At 35.4% G+C, this 24,986-nt stretch overlaps 1 protein-coding gene across 1 annotated transcript in view; it reads left to right on the top strand.

Moving 5' to 3' along the window:
* Nucleotides 1-24,418, top strand: part of LOC131148553 (protein SUPPRESSOR OF K(+) TRANSPORT GROWTH DEFECT 1) — a 31,145-nt gene extending 6,727 nt beyond the window's left edge. The window contains exons 2-8 of the mRNA XM_058098330.1: nt 6,946-7,051; nt 10,602-10,800; nt 21,348-21,416; nt 21,517-21,591; nt 21,726-21,824; nt 21,977-22,132; nt 23,995-24,418. Of these exons, the coding sequence (XP_057954313.1) occupies nt 6,946-7,051; nt 10,602-10,800; nt 21,348-21,416; nt 21,517-21,591; nt 21,726-21,824; nt 21,977-22,132; nt 23,995-24,120 (830 nt within the window). The 3' untranslated portion in view covers nt 24,121-24,418. The remainder of the gene's footprint in view (nt 1-6,945; nt 7,052-10,601; nt 10,801-21,347; nt 21,417-21,516; nt 21,592-21,725; nt 21,825-21,976; nt 22,133-23,994) is intronic.
* The last annotated feature ends 568 nt before the right edge of the window (nt 24,419-24,986 follow it).

Here is a 24,986-nt window from a genome sequence, read left to right as displayed (position 1 = left end):
CTTCCCACCCCGGTGTTCTATTTATTCTCCTTCCCTCTCCTTATCCCTACCACTTGCCATTCGTCCCTTCTCCTTTCTTCTTTCTTTTCCTTCTTCTTCCTTTCTCCTCCAGCCTCCCTCACCACCTTCAACTTCTGACTGAACTTTTTCAGTGATTTACTCTACCACCTACTCTCTTTTAAGGGTCAGTGACGACATTGTTAGTGATATTTTCACTAATTTTCAATTTTTGCTTTGATTTTATACATTCATTTTATTTGATATTAAGGTATGTTTATGATTATGGTATATTTATATTAACATATTTTTTTGAAATAATGGTTTCTATATATGAAATAAAATTTGTTCGATATTATTGTGATTTCATTTAATCATAATTATTGTGCTAAATTTTTTTTTTAATGTTGCAGTTAAACTTTATTTTTGTAAGAAAATAATAATTACATAAGGTTAATTTGATTTGTTGGTTTTTTGAGAAAAGAAATATTACTTTAGTTGAAAATTTGAATATCTTAATTTGTGTTGAAAATTGAGAATGATGTCAAGCACGTTAGCTAACAAAATTACGGTCTTATTATACGTTGACAGTGAGATTATACATGAGTCGACCGGTATGGAGTACAACGTGGGGCCAACGAAGGCGATTCAAGTGAGAAGGAGGATGAAGTTAGAAAGTTTCAAATAGAAAATATATGAAAGATTATATATTGATTCGAATGATTACATGTTAGAATTGAGTTCGAGATATTCATAACGAGAGGGTGGTGGAAATGTAGTGTATGTTGAAGTCCCAATAAAAAATGTTTTAGATGTGCTAATTGCATTAGACCTGCAGAGTTCTTGTCTTGATGTGTATATAGTTGATATCAGTAGGAAGATATGGTACGCCAAGTCTAATGGGAGTAATGAAGGGCTTCCGCTCTCATGCCCAAATTTGTAGAAGGAACAACGGACCTCCAACTGAGTGTGTTCCCCTATGACCAACTTGACACATCTCTTTGTACAGCCAAGCAAGTGCAGCTCTACCCTAACTATACCCGGACGTCATGTCCAAGTTGCTGAGGAGAGGCAGGAACATTAATGAGGCATAGTATTGTGACTTGTTGACGAACAACAAGCCGCATATGTGCCGTAATATGTACGATTGAGCGTAATGCATAACTTGCTCCTCCGATGCATTCTTATCAAGCCTCGGTAGGTCGCTATCCATCTATGCCATCGATAGGGAGGAGCTATCGTTTGCTCTGGCCAGTGGGGGGTTCGCATCCAAGGAGTCTAAAACAAAGGCTGAACTAGTCTTGCTGTGTCGTGCTCGTAACAATGTCACAATGTACTGGTAATCTTGTAGTGATGGCAACATCCTATAGCGTTATTGTCACCTCGCAGGGAGAGTGAAACGTGTGAGTCTCAGGCCTCTAGCGCTTCAGCAATGTGCTAATCAAATGGTGGTCAAGTTGAATGTACCGAATCTGATACAGTGGATAGAAACCCGATCGTCGGATCCGTAAAATGGTCCTACAACCAGCATGTCACTCCGTCTAGTGTGTGTGCACACTGACGCCCTTTAAAGGTGTCAGAATGATACTCCTCCCATGCCTTGTGGGAGAAGAGCCCCCAACGTCAGGAGCGATGGATCGGTCGGACTGGGATTCATGTTGTGGGAACATATGGAAAAATAAACGTATGCTTAGTGAAGACGTTTATTAAGTATTAGATAATTTATATTAAATATACCATAATCATAAACATACCTCAATATCAAATAAAAAGAATGTACAAAATCAGAGCAAAAACTAGAAATTAGTGAAAACATTCATTGACGCGTCGTTACTGACCCTTGAAAGAGAGTAGTTGGAAGAGTAAATCATTGAAAATGTTCACTTAGTAGATGAAGGTGGTGGGGGAGGCTGGAGGAGAAATGAAGAAGAAAGGAGAAGGACAAATGGCAAGTGGGAGGGAGAAGGAAAGGGAGGGAAGAATAAATAGGGGGTAGGGGGTGAGGGGACACGTAGGGAGGCAGTGGGGCGCAGGGGGGCTAGGGAAGGGAGTGCGTGGAGGTGGGGAGGCCACGTAACTGTGTGAGAATTGACTTTTCAAAAGTTGGTTCTGGTTTCACTTTTCTTTTTTTGTTTTTTTTGTGCAATGGACTCAGGAAGGGGGTGGGGGCTTGGCAGTGTAGAACCGACTTTTGGAAGTTTGGTTCTAACTTTCAAATTTTTTTCCCGTTTTCTGCCTTAGAAAGAGAGTATTGGGGGGGGGGGGGGGTAGGGTGTGCAGGGTAGGGGCTGGTAGACAGAACTGACTTTCCAAAAGTTGGTTCTCCCACATTTCATTTTTTCTTGCCATTTTCCGACACCAAAATCAATTTTTGAAAAGTTGGTTGAATTCAATTATGTAATTATCCTCCCATCTACCCTATATTTGTGTTTTTTCTTCTTCTTTTTTTTTTTTTTTTTTTTTTTTTTTTTTAATATTTTTGTAAAAAACTCGAAAAGCATTGATATTTATAATTTAGGTTTTCTACCTTTCTTAAAAGTGTTAATATTTATGTGTTTTGGGCATTATTTTGGGCATTTACTCCCCATTTTGATTTTTTTTAACGCTGAAGAGTACATAACATTCTTCCATGGAAGAAAGTGACAGGAAAAATTGATGGAGAGAATATCTACGTTGGGACTTCTAGGGAAAACTGCTTTGCATCATAACTATGATAGCTCCTTTACTTCAAAAAATTTCCTATTTACATTGGGATTTTTGGCTGGTGTTTTATCATGTAAATGAGGAAAACTTGGGCATGAATTAACACCTTGTTGCTCTTCTTTAGCCTGTCTATCTCCTCTTATTAAAAATAAATATAATTTAGTCCATCTTTCTACTCTTATTAAACCCCCAATTAATTGAATTCCTCTTTCATCTTTCATCTACTTTGACTCAAGTTGCTCTTCTTTTTCTTTCTTTTACCTCTACTTCTAAAGTTTTCTTTTCTTTTCTTTTCCTTTCTTTTTTTCTATTTCTTTTCTTTCATTTTTCTTTATTTTGTTCTTTCCTTTTTGGGTTTGTTTTCGTACCAACCAAATAGATCCCCTCTCTAAACTTATTTTCTTTCCTTTCGTTTCCTTTCTTTTCTCCCAAAGACCCAAACAAGTTCTAGGATTCTTGTTTCTTCAGCCCTAAAATCATAAAGAAGCAATAAAGATTTTATGTGTTGAGAAATTTTGTTTCTTCAATATTCTTGGATTTTGAATCTTTAGATTAAAGAATTCTTGCAATCCCTCGTTGCTTAAACATTCTTTGATTGATTTTTGTTAGCAACATCAAATTTCTTGCGGTAAAGTGTACCTACTGTAATATTTTCAAGTGGTTGTCATTTGCTTTGTAGTTTCTGTCGCCGATGAGATCTTCTCCTCTTTTGTTTTTTCTTTTCTTATTATTATTTTTAAAAAAATTTCTAATAGTTGGTTAGTAGTGGAGATTTTGTGTTTATGATTTGTAGGCTTAGCATATGCATTTTTGTGTTTTATTGTTTTTCATTGTAGTCTAGCTTGATTCACACTCAAAATTGTATGCTTTAATTTTTTTTTTAATGCATTCGTATTAAAAATTGTGTGTTTGGTTTCTACTAATTGTAGGTGTGATTTAGAAAATTGTCTATGTGAAAAAAAAAATGTGCAAACGTGTACTTCGCCTGTGTATTCTTTGTACACACAGTCAGTCTCAGGCTTAGATAAAGGAGCAAGGTTGTGTTGGGCAGCTGACAATCAACATAAAACTTTGTTAGATCTTATTATCATGAGTTCTTACCAAATTCAACTAGGTCAATATAACAGGGAAAGGATAAATAAGTTAGCACAAAAAACTAAGATTAGATTAGCAACTTGGAATATAGGAACTTTGGTACACTAGTATCCTCTCATGGGAAAAAGTATGAAAATAGTCGAAATAATGTTTAGGAGGAAAATTAACTTAATCTACCTTCAAGAGATGAAATGGGTAGGAGAGAAAGTTAGAGAAATTGAAAAATCAGGATTTAAACTTTGGTACACTAGTATAGAGAAACATAAAAATAAGGTGGGTATTATTGTAGACAAAGACCTAAAAGATAACGTAGTAGATATTAAAAGAATAGGGGATAGGATCATTAAAATCATGATAGCTTTAGGCTTGGAGATAGTGAATGTCATTAGTGCGTATGCTCCCCAAATAGGATTAGCAGAAAATCTTAAAAGATAATTTTGGGAAGATATGGACAGTATTTTACAAGGTATACCTATGTTTGAAAAGACATTCATAGGAGCTGATTTAAATAGTCACATTGGAAAAGATAATATAGGATATGAGAGGATGCATGAAGGCCATGGATATGGTGATAAAAATGAGGCCGGTGATACAATCTTAGATTTTGCCATACCTTATGATTTGGTTATATTGAATACTTGCTTTATTAAAAGAGAAGAACACTTAATAACCTTCAAGAGTGGGTGTAGTAAAAGGCAAATAGATTTCTTCTTAATTAAGAATGAGGATTGTCTATCTTGCAAGGATTGTAAAGTTATTCTAGGTGAAAGTTTGGCTACACAACATAGAGTCTTAGTATTAGATACAGATATTAAAAAATGAATGAGAAGGAGTAGCATAAATCAATGCAAGAGAACTAGATGGTGGAACTTGAAGGGAGATAATATAGTAAAATTTAAAGATAAAATGAACAAGGAGTGTGATTGGATAGTAAGGGATGAGGTTAATGCATTGCAAATACTGTTTGAAATAGAATGACAAATTCTATCGTAAGGATGGTAAAAGAGGTTTTAGGTTAGTCCAAAGGAAGATACTTGGGTAGTAAAGAAAGTTGGTGGTGGGATCAAGAAGTCCAAAAACCATTGAGACACAAAGAATTGGTATAAAATATGGCAAAATTGTAGAAATATAGAAAATCTTGAAAAGTATAAAGAAAGCAAGAAAAAATGCAAAAAAGACTATTAGTGAAGCTAAACATAGAGCTTATGATACTTTGTATACTAAACTAGATAAAAAAGAAGGAGAAAAATATATTTATAAACTTGCTGGAGCTAGAGAAAGAAAATGCAAAGATTTAGGTGGTGTAAATTGTATAAAGGATGAGAATGATTGTCTTATTTAGAGAAGAAGACATAAAAGAGAGGTGGTGGAGATATTTTGATAAGTTGTTTAATGAAAACTAAAATGAAAATTGAACTTGGAAGTGACGAATGAGGAGAAGATAAAAAATAGAAGATTTATTCGCAAAATTAGAGTCCTTGAAGTTGAGATGACATTAAAAATAGATGAAAGGTGAGAACTCTATAGGATCAGATAAAATACCAATTGAAGTTTGGAAGTGTTTAGGAGATAAAGGAATTGTTTGGTTAACTAATCTATTCAACACTATTATTAAAATCAAGAAAATGCCAAAAGAATGGAGGAAACGTACATTAGTACTTGTGTACAAAAACATGGTGATATTCAAAATTGTAATAATTATTGTGGAATTAAGATTATGAGTCATCCGATGAAATTATGAGAAAGGGTAATTGAACATAGAATAAGATTAGAAACAAAGATTTCAAAAAATAAATTTGGTTTTATGCCTGGAAAATTAACAACAGAAGCAATTTATCTTTTAAGAAGTTTAATGGAAAAGTTTAGGGAAAAGAATAGGGATTTTCATATCGTTTTTATTGATCTAGAGAAAGCTTATGATAGAGTACCTAAGGAAGTTCTTTGATGGGTCTTAGAAAGGAAGTTTGTAGTGTATATGCGGAGGTCATTAAGGATATGTATGTAGAGTAGTGACTAGTATTAGGATTATAGGAGGTGAATCTAGAGGTTTTCCAATTACAACAAGTGTACATGAAGGTTCTACTTTGAGTCCTTATCTTTTTACTTTGTTAATTGATGAACTAACTAAGAATATCCAAAATGAGATCCCTTAGTGTATGTTGTTTGTAGATGATATCATGTTGATTGATGATAGTAGGAGCGAAGTGGAATCTAAGCTAGAACTTTGGAGAGCTGCATAAGAGTCTAAAGGGTTTAAGATAAGTAGGAATAAGACAAAATATATGAAATGTAATTTCAGTAATGTAAGGAGTCGCAATAGAGAGAAGATTAAACTGGATAATCAAGAGATTAATAGCACTGATAGATTTAGATATCTTGGATCCATTATGCAAGTTGAAGGGGAATTGAAGAAGATGTAGTACATACAATTAAAGCAGGTTGGGTAAAATGGAGGAGTGCATCAGGTGTATTGTTTGATCATAGAATACCCTTGAAATTAAAAGGAAAGTTTTATAAGACAATTTATAAGGCCAATTATGCTTTATGGTTCAGAATGTTGGGCAACTAAGAAACAACATGTACAAAAAATAAAAGTTGTTGAGATGTGAATGTTAAGGTGGATGAGTGGTTTAACATTAAAAGATAAAGTAATAAATGAAAATATACGTAATAATTTAGGCATAGCACCAGTTGAAAACAAGATAAGGGAAGGGCGGCTTAGATGGTTTAGGCCTAGTAGAAAACCTGTAAGGAGGAGTGAGTTAGTTATTGTGTCTGGCATGAAAAGGGGTAGGCGTAGGCCCAAAATAACTTGGAATGAGGTAGTGAGGAAGGATTTAATAGCCTTTAATCTAATAGAGGAAACGGGTGAATTGGCGGAAAAGCATTCATGTAGCTGACTCCGCCTAGTGAGACTTAAGGCTTGTTGTTGTTGTTGTTGTTGTTGTTGTTGTTTCTACTCTTATTAAAAATGAATATAAATAATTTCCTATTATAATGAGGAACTTTTATTTTGCTGTATATTTGGGAGAAGAAACATAGAAAGTTATATCAAGTGTTTCCTTTTATCATGATTTAAAGATAATTGAATGCTGGATTTTAATTAATTCTATTGTGTAATAAACAACATGTTCTCTTGCTCACTTTTAGGGAAGAGGCGGCCATGGAGGGCTTTTCTATTGTATGGTCCCCCAGGAACAGGGAAGTCATACTTAGCCAAGGCTGTTGCAACTGAAGCAGACTCCACATTTTTCAGGTAATTTATCCATCATACTCAATCAAGTGCACTGTTTATCTCACATAGAGAGAGAGAGAGAGAGATGGTCACATGTGCACAGATGCATGCACGTGCTCGCACACTTAGATAAATATGTCCTATTTTTAACTTATTTTATGGATATTTTCTAGCTGCTTGTCTTATGCATATATGAATTTTGAGAATCTATTATGGGTTAGATTTAGAAATTAACAACCAAACAAGCTTAAGTCCCTCTAGGTGCAGTCAGCAATATGGATCCTTTTTCTTCTATTCTGCACAAATTAGGGCAATATCTTGAGAAAATTGTACTTTTTACAAATATTTCTTACTAAGTCCAAGTTACTAAGGTCTACCCCCACCCCTCCCCCTCCTATCACCTCTAGTGTGAACTACATCACTCTTTTTTGCTGGAGCTTGTCTTATTTTCTACAAGCGCTTTGAATAGCCAACTGTAAACGTATTAATTCATTCCTTTACCTTTAAAGTCATACCACACATCCATATTAAGATTCCTAACATTCTCATTTCATATACATTTGCATTTTTTTTTTTCCCCTGACACTTTGAACCCATTAAGTCGAGAAATTGAAAGTTACTAATGCTTAATGTTTATTGAAAATTCTCATCATCTCAATTAGAAGTAGATCTCTTGGGAAAAAAAACTTATTGAAGACATGCATTGCTAAGAGCAAAATTCATAGAGCAGTAAATAGAAGTGAAGGAGGTTGAAGAGCAAATCAATTTCCTTCTTGGTAGATGAGACCAATCATATGTATAGCCCAGTAGCACCCTAGAAACTTCTGACCAATTATTGGGCAGCCTGGTGCACAAAGCTCCTACGTATGTGGGGTCCGGGGAAGGGGCGGACCACAATGGGTATATAGTACGCAGCCTTACCTTGCATTTTTGCAAGAGGCTGTTTCCACGCCTCGAACCCGTGACCTCTAGGTCACACAACGAAAACCTTACCATTGCGCCTAAGCTCCCCTTGTCACCAATGAGAGATAAAAATCACTCTTCTAGTAGTCTCTCATTCTCACCTTCAATTACTTTATGCTAACAAATATTACATTTTGATTTCCATTCCTTTGGTCAAGATTGTTTTAATAGTCTTCATAAAGGTTAGCCTCAAATATGTCATCTTTTAAGATCCATTGTTCATTTAGTCTTGTCTCTGTATCTGTGGTGGGCATAAAGGAAGGGGTGCTGGAGACCAGTTTGGTTTGAAGGGAAAACCTTCAATCTAAGAGTGGACAGAGGGGGAAGAGTGAGCTTTTTATGGTACTTGAGCGTAACCGGAGTTGAAATTGGTGAGAAAGGATTTTGATGGCTTTGAAGTGGTTCTGGATGGTTTGTTATTAGTGTCTGGAAGGTTGGGACAGGGATTTTAAAGCATGCGATTTGGTAGCATCATGAATTGGGTGGCAATACGACCAACAAAGTTGAGGAAGTTCTTGGAGTTACGTATGGGCTGGAAATGTAGGCTATTCTCAGGAAGTTCTTGGGGTTATGGCTGGCCTGTTTCACTTGGGCCAACTTTTGGGTGATAAAGGTTGTGTAGATTGTAATTCCCAAGTGGTTCAGTATAGCAGTTTAAGAGAACAGGCCACCATTGCTCTAAAATGTCCTTTGTGATCGGTTATTCTTGTGATGGTCTGTGCTGCTGTCCGTCATAATTCAGAGGCTCATCATGCAAAAGTGAGAGAGTTCAGGCAGCTGACATTAAAGCCCAGCAATTATCATGGATTGATAACAGTGTAGGAGAGGCCCAAGCTGCAAAGGGTTTCGAATAGGACCACTGTAGCAGTTCTAGTGTCAGGCAGATTGCGCAGATGGAGAAGTGTGGTGGCTTGTTGAGTGTTCCTTCTCTGGCGAGGGATAACACTTTGAATGGCAATTGTAAAATTTTGTCAAGCGTGCTGAATGCCAGGGGAAGGGATTCTTTGCAAGCCAACGAAGATCCCAAAGGATTTTCTCTAGAGTCTAGATGATGAAGGTTGGGTGATGGGTGAAAGTTTAAGAGGAGCAGGAGAGGCAGATGGAGCCTAATCTAGTTGATGGTCAGGTTGGTGTTTGAGCTAGTGAGGGTTATAATGATGCAAAGATGGTGTAGGATGGGGTTGCCAGAACCTCTAGTTGAAGGAAAATCAGAAAGATCCAAGATTTATACTCCCTGAATGCCACGGTAGGAGGGCAGGGAAACAAAGAATCCTTCTGTTCAGGTAACAGTTCAGATTTGCAGGTAAGCAAGTTATTGCAAGGAAATAAGGAATTAATGATGGCAGTTTTTACATTAAGGAGCAATCAAATAGGTCAAGGTTATATTCAGTGCAGCAGATTTACTGATGAAAATCCTATTAAGGAGAAGCGAAAATGGGGCAATGCATCTGAAGATGAAACTATTTGGGTTTGTAATTTTTCTTGTCATGCTTGGCTACTTACAGATGAGGTTTGTGATCAATTTGGGTATCTATCAGAATCTTTGATTTACTTGGTGGTATGTCTTATGTGCCTCCATCTCTTGTGGATGATTTGAAGGGTGTTCCTATCTTCAAAAATGATGGAACAGGTAAGGAAAGACAGACGAAGGAGCAGATGGTATTTTCACCCCTGGTTCTTATATGTGGGAACCTAATGAGAAGGACCTAGAGGCTCAAAAATTGTTGGAAAAAATGTATTTGTGGTTATCTCACTGGGTAGGCAAAGAAGACCATTTGGATGGTGGTAAAAGTAAGGAAAAAAGGGACAATAAGAATTATCGAATTTGCTGTGCCCCAGTAATTATGATGCAAGGGAAAAGGGGATTCTTAGTTAACTTCTGTTAGGTTTAATGCTTTTTCGTTCTGGTCTTATTTTTGTAGGTTTTTGTCCCCTCTTTATTCCTGATGATTCTTGATTGTAATCCCTCTTCTCTCTTAGTATATCCTCCTTTCTTTTGGGTAAAAAAATGTTAGATTTTATTGCTATTTTTCAAAACTTCCTTAACTATTGGATCATTGTTATGCTTTCTCATCACATGACGTCATTATTATTATTATGAAACATACGAAATATAGTAAATATCGTAAAGGCAGATGTAGTAGGGGTTGCAAACCAGACGGTACACAGCTTGGTTTTGGAAGATTTGGCACTTATTAAGTTATTATTTATTTTTATTTTTATAAACTGTGTCAGTAACTTATGCTCTAATTCCTTTATATATGTTATAATTTTACCTTTATGATGTAAAGTCTGTTATGGGATCAGTTATTCTGTTTTAGCTGGAGTCAGAATGTATATGATTGGAGCCTCCTACAATCACCTAATTTTATTATTATTGTTTATTTTTTTAACTGCAAATGCATGGACTGTGTACTGTGATGCATCTTTACATTATGCCCCAATGTATTTACTATTTAGTGATATATGCACTTTTATATCCATAGCCATGTTGCCAGTCATATGCTTTTGCAAACATGTTTCTAGTTCTTGACATTTTTGGTCATTTTTTTATGTTCTTGAACTTAGGCCACTAAGTTGGCAAGTGCCAACTGCTGTGTTTTTGCAGTGTTTCTTCTTCAGATTTGGTTTCAAAGTGGATGGGTGAAAGTGAAAAGCTTGTTTCAAACCTTTTCGAAATGGCTCGTGAAAGTGCTCCTTCCATCATATTCGTTGATGAAATAGATTCCTTATGTGGCCAGCGTGGTGAAGGCAATGAGAGTGAAGCTTCTCGTCGAATCAAAACTGAACTTCTTGTCCAGATGCAGGTAATTGCTGTTTTGTGCAATTTTGTGTAATTGAGCTGAACTCCTTAAATCCCCGTTTTGGCTGACATTAAAAAATTTTTATTTGACATGCCTTGTTCAAAATTTGAATGTGGTTTACAAACACCTTGTTCTCTTTGAAAGTCTGCGATGTCAATTTTGATTTCAATTTGAAAAAATAATAGAAATTAGTAGTAAAACATGAACTTCTTTTATGAAACTTTAGAAATGGTTAATAGACATAATAATGTAAGTATTAGGGTTAATATTTATAAATTAAATACATTTATGTTGTGTATGAGGTGCAGTAGTTGTAACTTAATATCATTCTATAGTTACAATTTCAACAAGTTTCACTAAAATTTTGAGATTGTAATAAATTTCGGATGATTCATTGAAATTTTGACAGAAATTTGGTATGGGGTAGATTGACTGCCATTTTGATTTCAAGGGTGATGGAAAGCAGAAATTTCAACTGAAATTTCATGGAAATTTATGACCATGACCTTGATAACCTTGTTGATGAGGGAGTGTTGATACATTTATGGGGGATACGGGTTCCGGATGTGGGGAAATGTGGGTACAAAAGTTTAATAGATTTGAGATGCAATATATTAGGGATACATTTAATAATTGAACATATATGTTTACATGTTAACTATCAATAGTTTACCAGGTTCTGTCTAAAACATATATGGCAAGTATCAAAAACCTTGAATAGAATATGAAACATGTGGAAACATAACAATCTAATGAATGTTATATTTCTTTGTCATCCCTTGCATTGATTTCTTAATTATGTAGCCATGTCGAAATAAAATATTTTTGACATGATAAAAGATGGCATGCAACTATTTATGGCTATCTAAATACATATTAGAAAACATTTGCATTGTGTTCGGAAGTATAGAGCTGAAGCCATGAATTTGAAATTCTGTGGATTAGACAAAAATAATGCAAAATTGTATTGTGTTTTATCAAATCCACAAATCCAAATCTAAGGCTTCTAATTAATGCTTCCAAATGCATAGTTGATGCATCTTGAATGTCAAAGCATCTATATACAAGTGTAACATATGTCGTGGATACATTGAAAGAAGTTTTTGAAGTATTTGAGACCTGTACAAGGTATATTTGGATATGAATATTATATGAATATGAACACCTTTTAGAAGTATTTATGCTTTATATCTTGTGAATTGCGTGACATCAATAAAGCAAAAAATAAACACCCTACCCCAAATGCAACCCATATAATTTACATTAATGAGTATTCTTTTTGTAACATGACTTTAATTTTAGCATATAAGGTTTTATCTTTTGAGGCCTGCAGAAATATTGCTCTTTTGTGGTGGTTCTTTTGTTCTCTACCTTGTCTCTCCCACTCTTTACCTTCTCCCCTCTTTCTTGATGGATTTTGGAAAATATCTATGAAGAAAGTCTCCTTACGTCAATACAGATCAAGCTGGAGTTGGTGGATTGGGGTTTCTGTGTCACTGCAAGATGGTTGTATGATTGCCAACTGTTGGTGTAACGCCCTGAACCCTTAAACCCGGGTCCGGCGCGTTAACTTGATAATATCTTGATAGATCATAATCTATAACATAAGCAGCGGAAAACATACATCATAATCTCCATATAACATAATACCAGAGTTTACTAATTCTAACTACTAACCATAATAAATTTAATCATCCACCTGTATTCAAATATATACGTGTCTCCAAAACATTATCCCCAAATACCAGTATGTTTCACAACCATCCATATCTTATAAAACTTAAAACATAAATCATAAAACATAAAATATACATATCAAAATTAACATAAAAATATACCATTTTCTCTTTCTATTTACCAAAAATGCTATAAAATCTTGAGCTCTCTAAGCTCGATCTCGAGGAAATCCTGAAAAAAAATACATTTATATTCGGGTGAGACACATCTCAGGAAGGGAAGAAACAATATATTAAACTCAGCGTGTAACCATCATGAGATTATACATATCATTTTATAATATTTGCAAATCATTAACATAATTTCCTAAAACCATTTTCTGATCCTAATCAAACACATGCAAATATTTAACCCACGAGATTACCCAAGGATAGGGGTGATTACCCGCTGATACAAGTAGCACCCCTCTGCTCTGATACTTAGGTAACCCTAAGGTCACAATTAAAACATACCAGAGCACTCACCTTACTCAGTAAGTCCTCAAGTGTAAGATTAATCTCGTACTCACACAGTTCAACAATAGTTTACCGGCAAAGGCCCTAAGGATAGGGACTTCTACCCGCCCATACAAGTAGGTTTCCTTTACCCTAATGTGTTATGCAACTACTGCCACATCTGAAACTATTAGTGCACTCGCCTTATTCAGCAAGCCCTCAGGCGAAGAGTGCTTCTCGCCCAAACGTAACATGTTGTACATACATAAATACTTCTAATATCATAATTTATCATCCTTTCTATCATCATTCATTCATACACATTCATTTATGTTCATAGCTTAACTTTGCATTTCGTTTCACTTTAAGTGACTCTTTCCCATTTACATCGTTCGCACTTGTCATTTCATTTCATTGCCATCTCATTGTCATTTCATTTCATAGCATTTCATTTCATTGCATTGTCATTTCTTGTCATTTCATTTTATAACATTTTCATTTCATTCATTTGTACTACAGCCGCTCTTTAGCCGTCATCAGTTAGTCCACATAGAAATGCGCTAGAATCTGCTAACCCGACTTTCAGCTGTTGTACATTTACCCAGCCTCTTTCAGCTGTTTTACCCAGCATCTTTCAGCTGTTTACATGGTTGCATTAACACACACAAGCAACATAGTCCATGTTATGTTTTATTCACAATGCATTTCTTACTTAACCAGCATCTCATACATTTAACATATATTTCCACACAACATTCTATTTACTCATGCCACACAATTTAGTAATAAAATTCATACACTACCTGTAAAATAAGCCAACCAACATTTAATGTTTATATACTAAAAATACCTTTCATTTCTTACATAAATATTCTGAAAATATTTTTCCACTTCATCAGTTCATTTTCGCATATACATATCTAATAAACAACCTTAAACTCTGAAAAAATATAATTTAAATGGTTGGCATTTTACCCATACCGAAACATATACACGTACATATAACACAATTTATTTTTCATTCAATTCATAAAAATTCTGATTTAATATATATTTTTCCCCTTACCTGATTTCTTGAACTATGCCAACAGGGATCCCGAAAAATACCTGCGGCGCTCACCCGGTCCCAGAATAAAAAATCCTAATTCCATTAAATTAATTCTAAATAAAATATTATTTTAATATTTCCTAGGGTCATAAATTCTAAATAAATAAATATACTCTTAAATATGACCAAATTACCAAATTTCCCAAATATCACTCTCACTTTGGAGTAGGGTCGAGAAAACCCCAATTGAAAAATTACTTATACCAAAATGACGACGACTAGGACCCCGTGGTGGTGCCCGATCGTCGATTTAACAGTAGATTTAAAGCAAAATTGAGAAAATGGAGAAAAATTACCTTTCCCCAGGAGTAGTGCCTAAGCTTTTTCCACAAAAAATCTGCTCTAGTAGAAATGTCGGTGGCAGAGCTAGGAATCCAACGGCACCTTCCGTTTCCCGATCTGCCGCAAACTCGTTGAGAAATTGAAAGAGAGAGAGAGAGAGAGACGGAGACGGAGGCAGGAAATTTCACCGGGGGGGGGGGTGTGACGTCTCTGGACTTCTTCTTCTTTCAGTTTACTTTTACTTTATATATATATATATATCTTTAACTTATACTTATATATATATGTATTTATATATTATAATAACTTACCTTTATACATATCTTATTTCAATTATTATTATTATTATTTTTTAAATCCAATGTAAAAATGTTTAATTTAATAATTAATTATTTAATTTATCTTAATTTAATTTAATTTCTTTATTTTTAATTTTTTTCTTCTTTTTCCTACGCCATTCCTTTTATTTATTTATTATTATTTTTTTTTTCAAATTATTTTGATCCTTTTAAATTTCCGGGTCTTTATAGTCGGTCTTTTTGAGATTAGAGCATGTCAACTGAAATATGGAGTTTGACAGATTTCAGTGATTGGTGTCAACTAAATACAGAGTATCCTTCTTGAAGTGGGTTTATGTTTGAATGAGAGTTTTTGTTCCTGGAGGTATGAATGGGGAGAAATAGCAAGGATTTGCCTGTGTTGAAATCAGTTGTTGGTGGAAGTAATTGACCAAGAATCTATGCATTCGATGGGGAGATGGTGGTGGAAAGATTTACCAGATTCGAGTAGGTCATTGGTGTTGGGAAAGAAGCGATTATTGGGGCGTCAACAATGGAAAAGGATGGGTTGGTGGTGTAGCAGTTGCGTATACTATTGGTTGACGGTGGAGGCTAAGGTTCCCTAGGGTTTGCAAGCATAATGGGCAGGATGCAATGATGTGAGGCTGGGCTGGATTGGGCAGGAATGATCAACATTGTAATGGAGTGGTTCAAGTTGGAGCTAGGTCCACTCATCAGTTGGGGAAGCTCAGAGCAGGCATTCAGTAGATGGTGGTGAAGGAGGTGTCTTTGTATATTCAGGAGTTCCAGTGGCAGGTAGAGGAGATGAAGAAGCTGGTAAATGATGGCTGTCTGCTATACATGCTAATTTGAGGGCTGGCTGTTCTAAGGAGGAAGGGGATTGGAGAAGGGTGATTCTGTCAGGGATACATGATTCAATCAGGGATATAGTTGTGTTAATTTTTCAGAAAGCAAGACGTTGATGTTAATTTGTGAAATTCTCAAAAGGAAGGTGATGGAAATTTCTCGATTCAGGACGTTCAGTTGCATATGGAGATTGGTCCTATTGAAGAGGTGAGGGAAGCACTGAGGATAAAAATTGGGGCAATTTGTCTGATGACCCTTCAAAGCGCAGGAGTTCTGTTTGAATTCCTAAGACACAATTGCAACTATCACTGGTTGGAGGCTGACTTGTGGGATTCACCCTATCGACCCCCCTGTGCTGCGCAATGGAAGGCTGGGAACCCCTTTCCTGCAATAAGGCGTTAAACCTCTTCTGCAAAATAGGGATGGCTGTCTCCTGCAAGAGTTGGTTGTAGTGGCTTATACTACCCATTTCTAAAATGTGTAGTGGGCTCCTTACCTTCTTTGTGATAAGTAGAATTTTGTGCCTGGCAAGGAGGCCTATTAAGATCTGAATTTCTATGAGCTTCAAGAGAGCGCTCACTTTTATTCAATGCCCATTGGGCTGGAAATTGGGTCAGGTCATCATTTAAAATATATGGAGTTGGACATTCAGCCCAATCACTCAATAGGCCCCAAGTCCTCAAATCCTAGACTTCCTGTAATCCGGCCCAAGTCAAAATTGATAGTTAGGCACCCAGCCCACTCCATCCCATCTTCATCACACTCCCATCCCCCAATGAAACCCTAGCCACCGCCTCTGTCATCAGACCTGTAGTCTCCATACGAAGATGTCCCCCTGATGATGGGCAATTAGACTATTTCTTCATTGGTTTTATCTGTGAAGGTTGCTTGAGTTTCATTGATGGGAACTGCCTATGGACAATATTAATGGGCAATATTAGATATCATATTCTGCTTGAAGATTTAGCAAAAAAATAGATATTTGTTTCTGTTGGGAAAATCTAGATATCATGGAAATTTTGTTAATTTAGGCTTGCTTTCAATATTTTAGTTATTTGGGGTTTTATTTTGATAATTATTTACCCTTTCTCTTTTAAGTCTAATGCCTGTGTCTTTCTTCTTTGTCTTTTATTTTCTTCTTTGCTTCCTCTTTCTTTTCTTTTTCTTTTTCTCTTTTCCTCTTCAATCTCTTCCCTCCCTATTCTCTCCATTCTATTTTTTCTCTCATCTTTCTCCTTGGCTGTCCTATATCAATTGGTATCAGAGCACCCCAACATCCTCTACCATTGCGGTCACCTTCATCCTAGTCAGCACTGCATCTGAACCAAGCCATTTCTCCAACATAACAAGTTCCTTCAATCTCAACTCGATGTTCAATTTATAATAATAATAATAATAATAATAAGGGAAAACTATTATTGTTGCCAAAAAATGTTAAGAGAGCAGTAGAATCGTAGAAGCAGTAAAAAACGCTGCAGTTCTGCCGAAAAAGGGGAAAAAAAAAAAGGAAAAGAAAATAATGTCTCAGTGTTGCTGCAAACAACAGGGCAGAAATGGAAGAGGGAGAAAGTTGTTCTTGCAAGAAACAGAAAAAAAGGAGAAAATTTGTTGCTGCCTGTTTTGAAACACAGAGGAAAAAACAGGGGTGGGCAGTGCAACTACTTCTGCGAGCAGAGCCTTGCCATAAATCCCTTGTTTTTATCACCAAGGACAATACCCTTCACATAGCAAGAATCCCCCACTGTGGCATATTTCCCACCATCCTACTATCCTAGCCATTTGCTGTTGCCTGCAATTATTAATTACTACAGTTCCCTCATTTTTTTGTAAGCCCTTTCTGCTGTCAAAACCTTTCAATCATCACAGCACCTTTACTGTAATCTCTCATCCCTGTTGTCAAGTCAGCTTGTGTCAGCGCATCCCATCGCCACAGCTGCCACTATGTGTGCCAGAGTCCTAAGACTTCACTATTCAATCCATCTGAATTTCTCATTCAACTTCTTTAACACTTTGTTTGTATAGTGGTTTCTTTTAATGAAGAGGGGAAAAAAAAGGGGAACCTCCCCTATATTGTTTGGATAACTAAGAGAAATGAAGAGAAAGGAGAATGATTTCTCTTTTTCTATTTGGATAACTGAAAAGAAAAGATAGCATTTAATATTATTTTTAACAAATTGACCTTTCATTTGTTAAGTAGGGTAGTGAACTTCTTCTCTTCATGGTTTCCCTCCTTGTCTGAGTTTCTCGGAAGGTTGGCTCTCCATTCACCCAATTTGAAGGTGTTTATTTATTTATTTATTTTTTTTTTTATTTTTTTTATTTTTATTTTAATTTTTTTAGCAACAAGAACTTCATCTGAATTATAGTTAGGTGTTCATAGGTATATTTCATAATTGAACTAAAATAAATAAAATACAAACTATTCCTATATCTACAAGGCCATCTTGAAGCATATGCTTGAGAGCTTCCTGTACAAGCTGGTGTGCTCTTGATAAAAAAACCAGCCTGCTCCAAGTGGTTTTAGTCACATGTTCCACAAATTGAAGGCTATGTAATAAACAAGTTCACAAGTATTCGAACTAGAGATAAGAGGACACCTAACAAAATATGAAGAGCTGGTTATTTGTAACAAAAAAATCCATGGGTGTCCAAAAGTTGTAACCTCAATTTCAAATGAAGTAAGAACAATTAAATTGAAGTTAGGCATAAAAAATCATTGCGTGTGGTACTTCTTTGCCCTCCTGCACTGGGCATCCAAAAAAATGCTTTCCTCCTTTCTGGCTTATTAATAAGGAAAACGCATGCCCCTCCATCGGTATCAGATGAAACCTTCTTCTTTTTTTTTTTTCACCCTCAGAAGATGTTTTGAGGTGCTTTATCCATAGCTGAAGCTTTTCAAAGTTACATAATTCTAGGACACTAATCTGCCAAATGTGGATTGAATTAAGCATATCATTTCTTTTCTGAGGCTGAGGCAGCCCATTCCTACTGTTTTTTCTTGGCAGTTTAGTCCGTTCACCTGTTTCCCAAAAAATATTCCCCCAACTTATCATAATTCCTGATGGCTGGAAAACTAAACATTTAAATTTTTTAATCGGTCACTATGAATGCTTTGTTGCACAGGAATTGAAAGTGATACTGTCATTAATTCTTTCCAAGCTTTAGATCCAGTAGCGAATGTGTGGGCCATTAGGATTCAGGCAAACAGCTTGTACAGTTACGAAACAGATTAAAGCATAGTAGTCAAAGGCGCAAGGCGCACTGAGGTGCAGAGGGTACGTGAGATGAGGCTCACAATTATTAAAATTGTGTACAATGCCTATTTGGTGCGTAATTGATATAAAAACACATCAATAGTTATATTAGAATTTAAAATGCCAAAATATTCAATAGTAATTATGACAACCAAGTAGCAAGTTCCAAGTGAAACAAACATAGTCCAACATAAGTAATTACGGATGCAATATTTCAAGCTTCAAATTAGAAATGAAATAAAATTGCCAGGCTGAAGGCCCAAAAGAATCTTCAATATCAAAAGAATAGAGTACAATAAAACAGCAGCTAAATTCAGTAAAAAATGTTATGTATTAATATATTTCAGAAAAAAATGTATAGTTTGTACACTGCATTTCCAAACAAATTAAAGAACAGCAGCAAAATTCAGTAAAAAATGTTATATATTAATTATAAAGCATAAACTTGCATTAAACTACATAATTAATTACACATTATATAATATTAACTTAGAGGCTTAATGCAAGTTAATATTGTAAGAAGAAGCAGCCGGCAGAAACAAGAACTGAAGAACTGAAAAAGAAGAAACAAGAAGAGCTGAAAAAGAAAAAGAACTGAAGAAGAAGGAAGCAGAACAAGAACTGAAGAAGAAGGAATGAAAAAGAAAAAGAACTGAAGAAGAAGAAGAAGAAGACGACGACGACTTACTAGTTTGAAAATCGAAGCAGCCTCGTGCTGTTCAAACTTCAAAGGATTGAAGACGAAGGGCTCCTGCTGGTTTCGTACTGTTTCGAAGGATTGATTGGTCGAAGATGAACTTCTCCTGCTGGTTTTGTGATGCTTCGAAGGGTCGAAGACAAAGGGCTAGGGCTGGTTTTAGCTACGTTTTATTTCTTAACAGCTTAAAAAATTTCAAGGCACGACTCACTGCGCATGAAGAATCTGTGCGCTTCAGTGCGCCTACCTGCGCCTCTTGAAGGTCACCTCGCCTGAAGAAGGATGAGGTGCTAGCTTGGTCGCCTCGCGCCTGAGGTGCGCTTTTAACTACTATGGATTAAAGAACATCAAAATTATCAAAATCCTTGCCAAATGCCTCATGTAATTGATCTAGGGTTTTTTTTTTATTGATATGCTTGTGGAATGAAAGATCCATTTAACTTTGATTTCCTTCAACTTCTTGTTTATGTAATGCATCAATCACCATGTCATCCATTTCAATTGGAAATCTTTCTTTTTTGCCCAATTTTATCTATGCTATTAGATGACATTCACCAATCTTTAGAAATCTAATGGTTATGAGGAAGAATCAATAAAATAGGTAACAGAGTGTGAGACAATGCGTGTCATAAAACACAAACGTGATAATTTAATGATAACAATAAATAAAATACGAGGTTCAAAAAATGATGTTTGAACAGTGTCCTCCTTCAAATGAAGTCTGAGGTGATCCATCTTTGTGCTCTTCTTCGGGAAAAAGCTTTGATGGTCATGATGGGGAATGCTCTGATAAAAGTAAAGTGTAGGAGATGGAAGGAGGATAAACGCTTGATAGGTTTGATGTTTCTTCTCGGCTGGAGGAAAATTGTATTAGTGGGAGCATAAGGAAGGTTATGGGGGGAGTGTAGGCTCAAAAGAATTTTATTTCTTGTGACGTGGAAAACTAGGATTTCATCTCTGATTCAGTGAGGTTGGAAAGGGAGTCTATTCGGATAATTCGAGGAGTGGTAGGGTGTATACTTGTTGAAAGTATATACAGATGTGTTTGGAAGGGAGGAAATTTACTGAAGATAAGCAAGAATTTTCTAGTGAGAATACACATAAAATTATAAAGAGGGATTCCAAAGGTGTATTTAGTATAGTGGACGAGCCAATCATTAAGAGGGCAAAGTTAAGGAAAGTAAGAGATGGGGAGATGTTTCGAATGAGGACAGCATAGGGGAGTAGTGATTTTGAATGCGAAAAGGTCTACTTTTGGACCATATTTGGGAATAATGTGGATATTCCTCTGATTCTTCTATGATTGTCTCGGGGATCTATCTTATGTGCCGCCTCCTCCTTTAGAAGGTTTAGAAGGTATTAATCTATTTGAAGATGAGATTTACCAAGATTATAAAATGGTTAATGGTGGAATTCTGCCTACTATTCAAAATGAAATTCTTTTGAAGGATATTGATACTCAGAGGTTGTTGGATGGCTTGGACCTCAAGGTATCTGATCAAGGATGTAATGGAGTCAGGCTTGATGGTGGCGAATCCAAGCTGAAGAGGGGTCAGAGGGAATTAGCTATTTTGAAGTGTTCTGTGAACTATGAGCGGAAGGGTTTGAAGAGTGGATTGCGGAAGGGTTTGAAGAGTGGATTTTGTATTGGATCACCTTTCATACCACAATACTTGGTGCATCGTCGTAGACGCTTTTACATAGACGCATGTTCCATCTAAAGCCCGAACACTATCTTGAGACAAAGTCTGCATTCATGCTACTTCCCCCTCTCTCTGGCTCTCTCTCTCACTGCACTTCATTCTTATGAAAATTTAGAATTCTCGTTGATCAATCAGATTTTCCATATTATTTAACTTAATTGTTAAATGTATCTTATTTTTCCATTTGCAGGGTGTAGGCCACAATGATGAGAAAGTTCTTGTTCTTGCTGCAACAAACACTCCCTATGCTCTGGATCAGGTAAATGGAAATATGGAAATATGAGGAAACTATTGCTGTGACTTCTCTAGCTTCATTATGACTACCATATGACCATGGCTGACATATAAAGCAAATACAGGCCATCCGGAGACGATTTGACAAGCGTATATACATTCCTCTTCCAGATTTGAAGGCTAGGCAGCACATGTTCAAAGTAATGGAAATTGCCTTTGGTCTATCCTTAATAAAAAGAACAAAAATAGAAATTGGTTACTTGATTATTTTGTTCTATGGCTGGTACTGAATTTAGATTTCGTATTTTGCTATGGCTATGATAAACTTGCGCAGGTGCATCTAGGAGATACCCCTCACAACTTAACTGAAAGTGATTTTGAACTCTTAGCTCGCAAGACTGAGGGCTTTTCTGGTTCAGATATTTCTGTTTGTGTAAGTGCAAGGCTTATATGAAGTGCTTGATCTTATCTTCTTTATTATTTATTTTTATTTTTTTTTTTCCGTTTTTCATTTGTAGTGCTTAGTGTTAGGGATTATAACCGTAAATAGCTCAGCATGCTGTCTCTCTTTAAAACATTTGCCAGGTTAAGGATGTTCTTTTTGAACCTGTTCGTAAAACCCAAGATGCAATGTTCTTTATTAAAAAACCTGATGATGTGTGGGTGCCTTGTGGACCAAAGGAGCGAGGTGCTGTCCAAATTACTATGCAGGATCTTGCAGCTCAAGGGCTTGCTTCGAAGGTATGTGTATATTCTAGATAAGATAATTCATGGAGGATTAACACCCGTAGCTCTGCACTTAATGTAAAATTTTCTTGCTTTCCGCTGATTGCTGTGCTCTCAGTGCATAACTGGATCTGCTTTGGTGATTTGTATTTATCATGAATTCTTATAGAATATAGATAATATCATCTACTTAAATACAAATAAGAGAATAATCTAATGTATTACCATGGTTCTAAATAGCAGTAGCGAGCAGCACTGCATCTGTAATGGGTGCAACCAGAAGCAGTTGGGATGTGACATAATGTGAAGCTAGTGTAATTGCTTTGAATTTTTTTCGAAGGCACACAATCTTATGTATATGGGTTTATTTGCATGTTTTAAGCTTTTAACCCAAGTTAAACAAAATTTTAGTGCATTTTGAATTCTTTGGTTGAACTTACTCATATTGTTTAGTAAGGGTATGAAATCTTGCATTTGTTTTAAACCACTATTGACATAAAAATTATATATATTTTTTTCACTTCTTCATTAATCGTATGTGATAAATTAATTAATAGAACAAAATACATTATACACTCCATCAGTCTATGAGGCTCATTAAGACATACAAATAATACAATAAATTTAACAAGTTTTATTATTTTATTTGTTAAAGTAATAAGAATCTAACAAATTTTAACTAACAAGTTATATTGCATAACCATAGCCAAAGCTTTAAAATTAAAATATAAAATTATAAAATTTTTCATTAAATAAATAATGTAATAACAATTTGAACACAACAAAAACTAGAAAAAGGAAGAAGGTTGAAGCTGAGAAATATCGAAAAGAAAAATCAAATTACTAAAATATTATCATAATAATATTTATTAACAAAATAGAGTTTATATCAAATTGTTAGTTAATGCATCTTTTGTACATATTAATGCAACAACAACAACAAGCCTTAAGTTCCACTAGGTATTGTCGGCTACACGAATCCTTTTCCGCCAATTCATCCGATCGGCAGCATTTTCCTCTATTAGATTAAGGGCTATTAAATCCTTTCTCACTACTTCATTCCAAGTTATTTCTGGCCATCTGTATCCTTTTTCATGCTTGAAATAATAACTAACTCACTCCTCCTCGTATGTGCTTTACTATGCTTGTGTTTCAAATGCCCAAACATTTGATATGCCTAAATCATTTCATATATGCTAGTTTGTTTTATCTGTTACTATTATATCACTCAACCACCTTAACATTTGCATTTCAACAACTTTTACTTTTTGTACATGTTTCTTTGTTGCCCAACATTCTGAATCATAAAGTATAGCCGACCTTATAGATAGTCGTCCTATAAAATTTTCTTTTTAATTTTAAGGGTATTCAACGATCACACAACACACTTGATGCACTTCATTTTATCCAACCAATTTTAATTCTATGTGCTGCATCTTCAATTTTCCCTTCCGCTTGCATGATAGATCCAAGATATCCAAACCTTTTAGTGCTATTAATTTCTTGATTATCAAGTTTAATCCTTTTTGAATATTAATAAAATAAATAATTCTGTTATCATTGTCGTTCTCATTGTAATCTTCTCCCCCCTCTCTTCACATAACTTACCAAGAATGATTTATGAAAGAGAGAGAGAGAAAAATGAGAAAAATAAAAATAAAAATAGAATTGCGTGTTTGTGTGTGTGTATATTGCTGGAATGGTGAGTATTACAAGTAAAAAATAAACTTAATTGTTTTTTCTGATGATTAACCCATTTAAATGTTATGAGAAAAATATAAATCAATCCTATATTCCTATCAATTAATTTCCATGTGATTAGCAAACACACTCCCATAGTAATGAGTAATTTTTGTTGCTAATTGTTGCCCTTGTAGATCCATCCACCCTCAATCACAAAAACAGATTTTGATAAGGTGCTTGCCAGACAGAGGCCAACCGTGAGCAAATCTGATCTTGAGGTGCATGAGAGATTTACGAAGGAGTTTGGCGAGGAAGGTTAATGTGTTTTGATGAAATGGAGCCACATTGATCTTGCACTGCACTGGTTGTGAGCTCAGTTATCATAATTTGTCTTAATGCTGCTGGATTCAAAGGTACATATTTCCTTCTTAATTATTGAGTGGGAACGGAACCTGGCTTCCCTTTTTTTCTGTATTCAGAAGGAAACAATGAGGTTTGATACTTTCAAATTGCTTTGTTTCTATTTGTGTAAAGAATTGCAAGAATATTGCCTCATAAAGTTGATAATGTATGTTATGCTGGTTGCCTAGGATGTTCCAGCCTGTATTCCTTTGCCAATAATTGTCCAATTTCTGGTTTTTTTTTTTCACTTCCTCTATATATTAGTTAGTTATTATTATTATTATTATTATTTAGAGAAGGTTTAGTTAGATTGGGTTTGTTTTACTCTTTGAAAAAATATTTTAAGGCTTTGAAAGTAGAACTCAACTTTGGTGTTTTTCTCCCCTACAATGGGGTTGGAACCACTTTTTTTATTTTTATTATTTTAAATTTGTATTCTGGTTCGTATTACTTTGAAACAGACTTTTTTGTTTCAATAAGCAGGGTTCTGAGTTGGCGCAAGTCACCATGCCCCCTGCGCCTCCTGTGATGGATCAATGCTAAATTGCTAATACATTTTCATTCTTTTTTTATTTTCCCCTTTTTTGGGTTTTTTCTTTTTCTTTTTTTTTTTTTTAAAATGGTTTGTTTTTGTTTTTAGGACGTGTGTTGGTTGGGAGTGTGTGGTTGAGAGGGGGGAAGGTAAAAAGAAAGTTTCAACACATGTAGAAAACACGTAGATCAATGCAAATATATTAACACGTCCTTTGCTGTGGGAGCCTTCATCTTTCATGATACCTTTTAA

This window comes from Malania oleifera, chromosome 2, assembly GCF_029873635.1.
Source record: "Malania oleifera isolate guangnan ecotype guangnan chromosome 2, ASM2987363v1, whole genome shotgun sequence".
In the NCBI taxonomy this organism is placed as follows: Eukaryota; Viridiplantae; Streptophyta; class Magnoliopsida; order Santalales; family Ximeniaceae; genus Malania; species Malania oleifera.
This window is presented reverse-complemented; position numbering and strand designations above follow the sequence as displayed.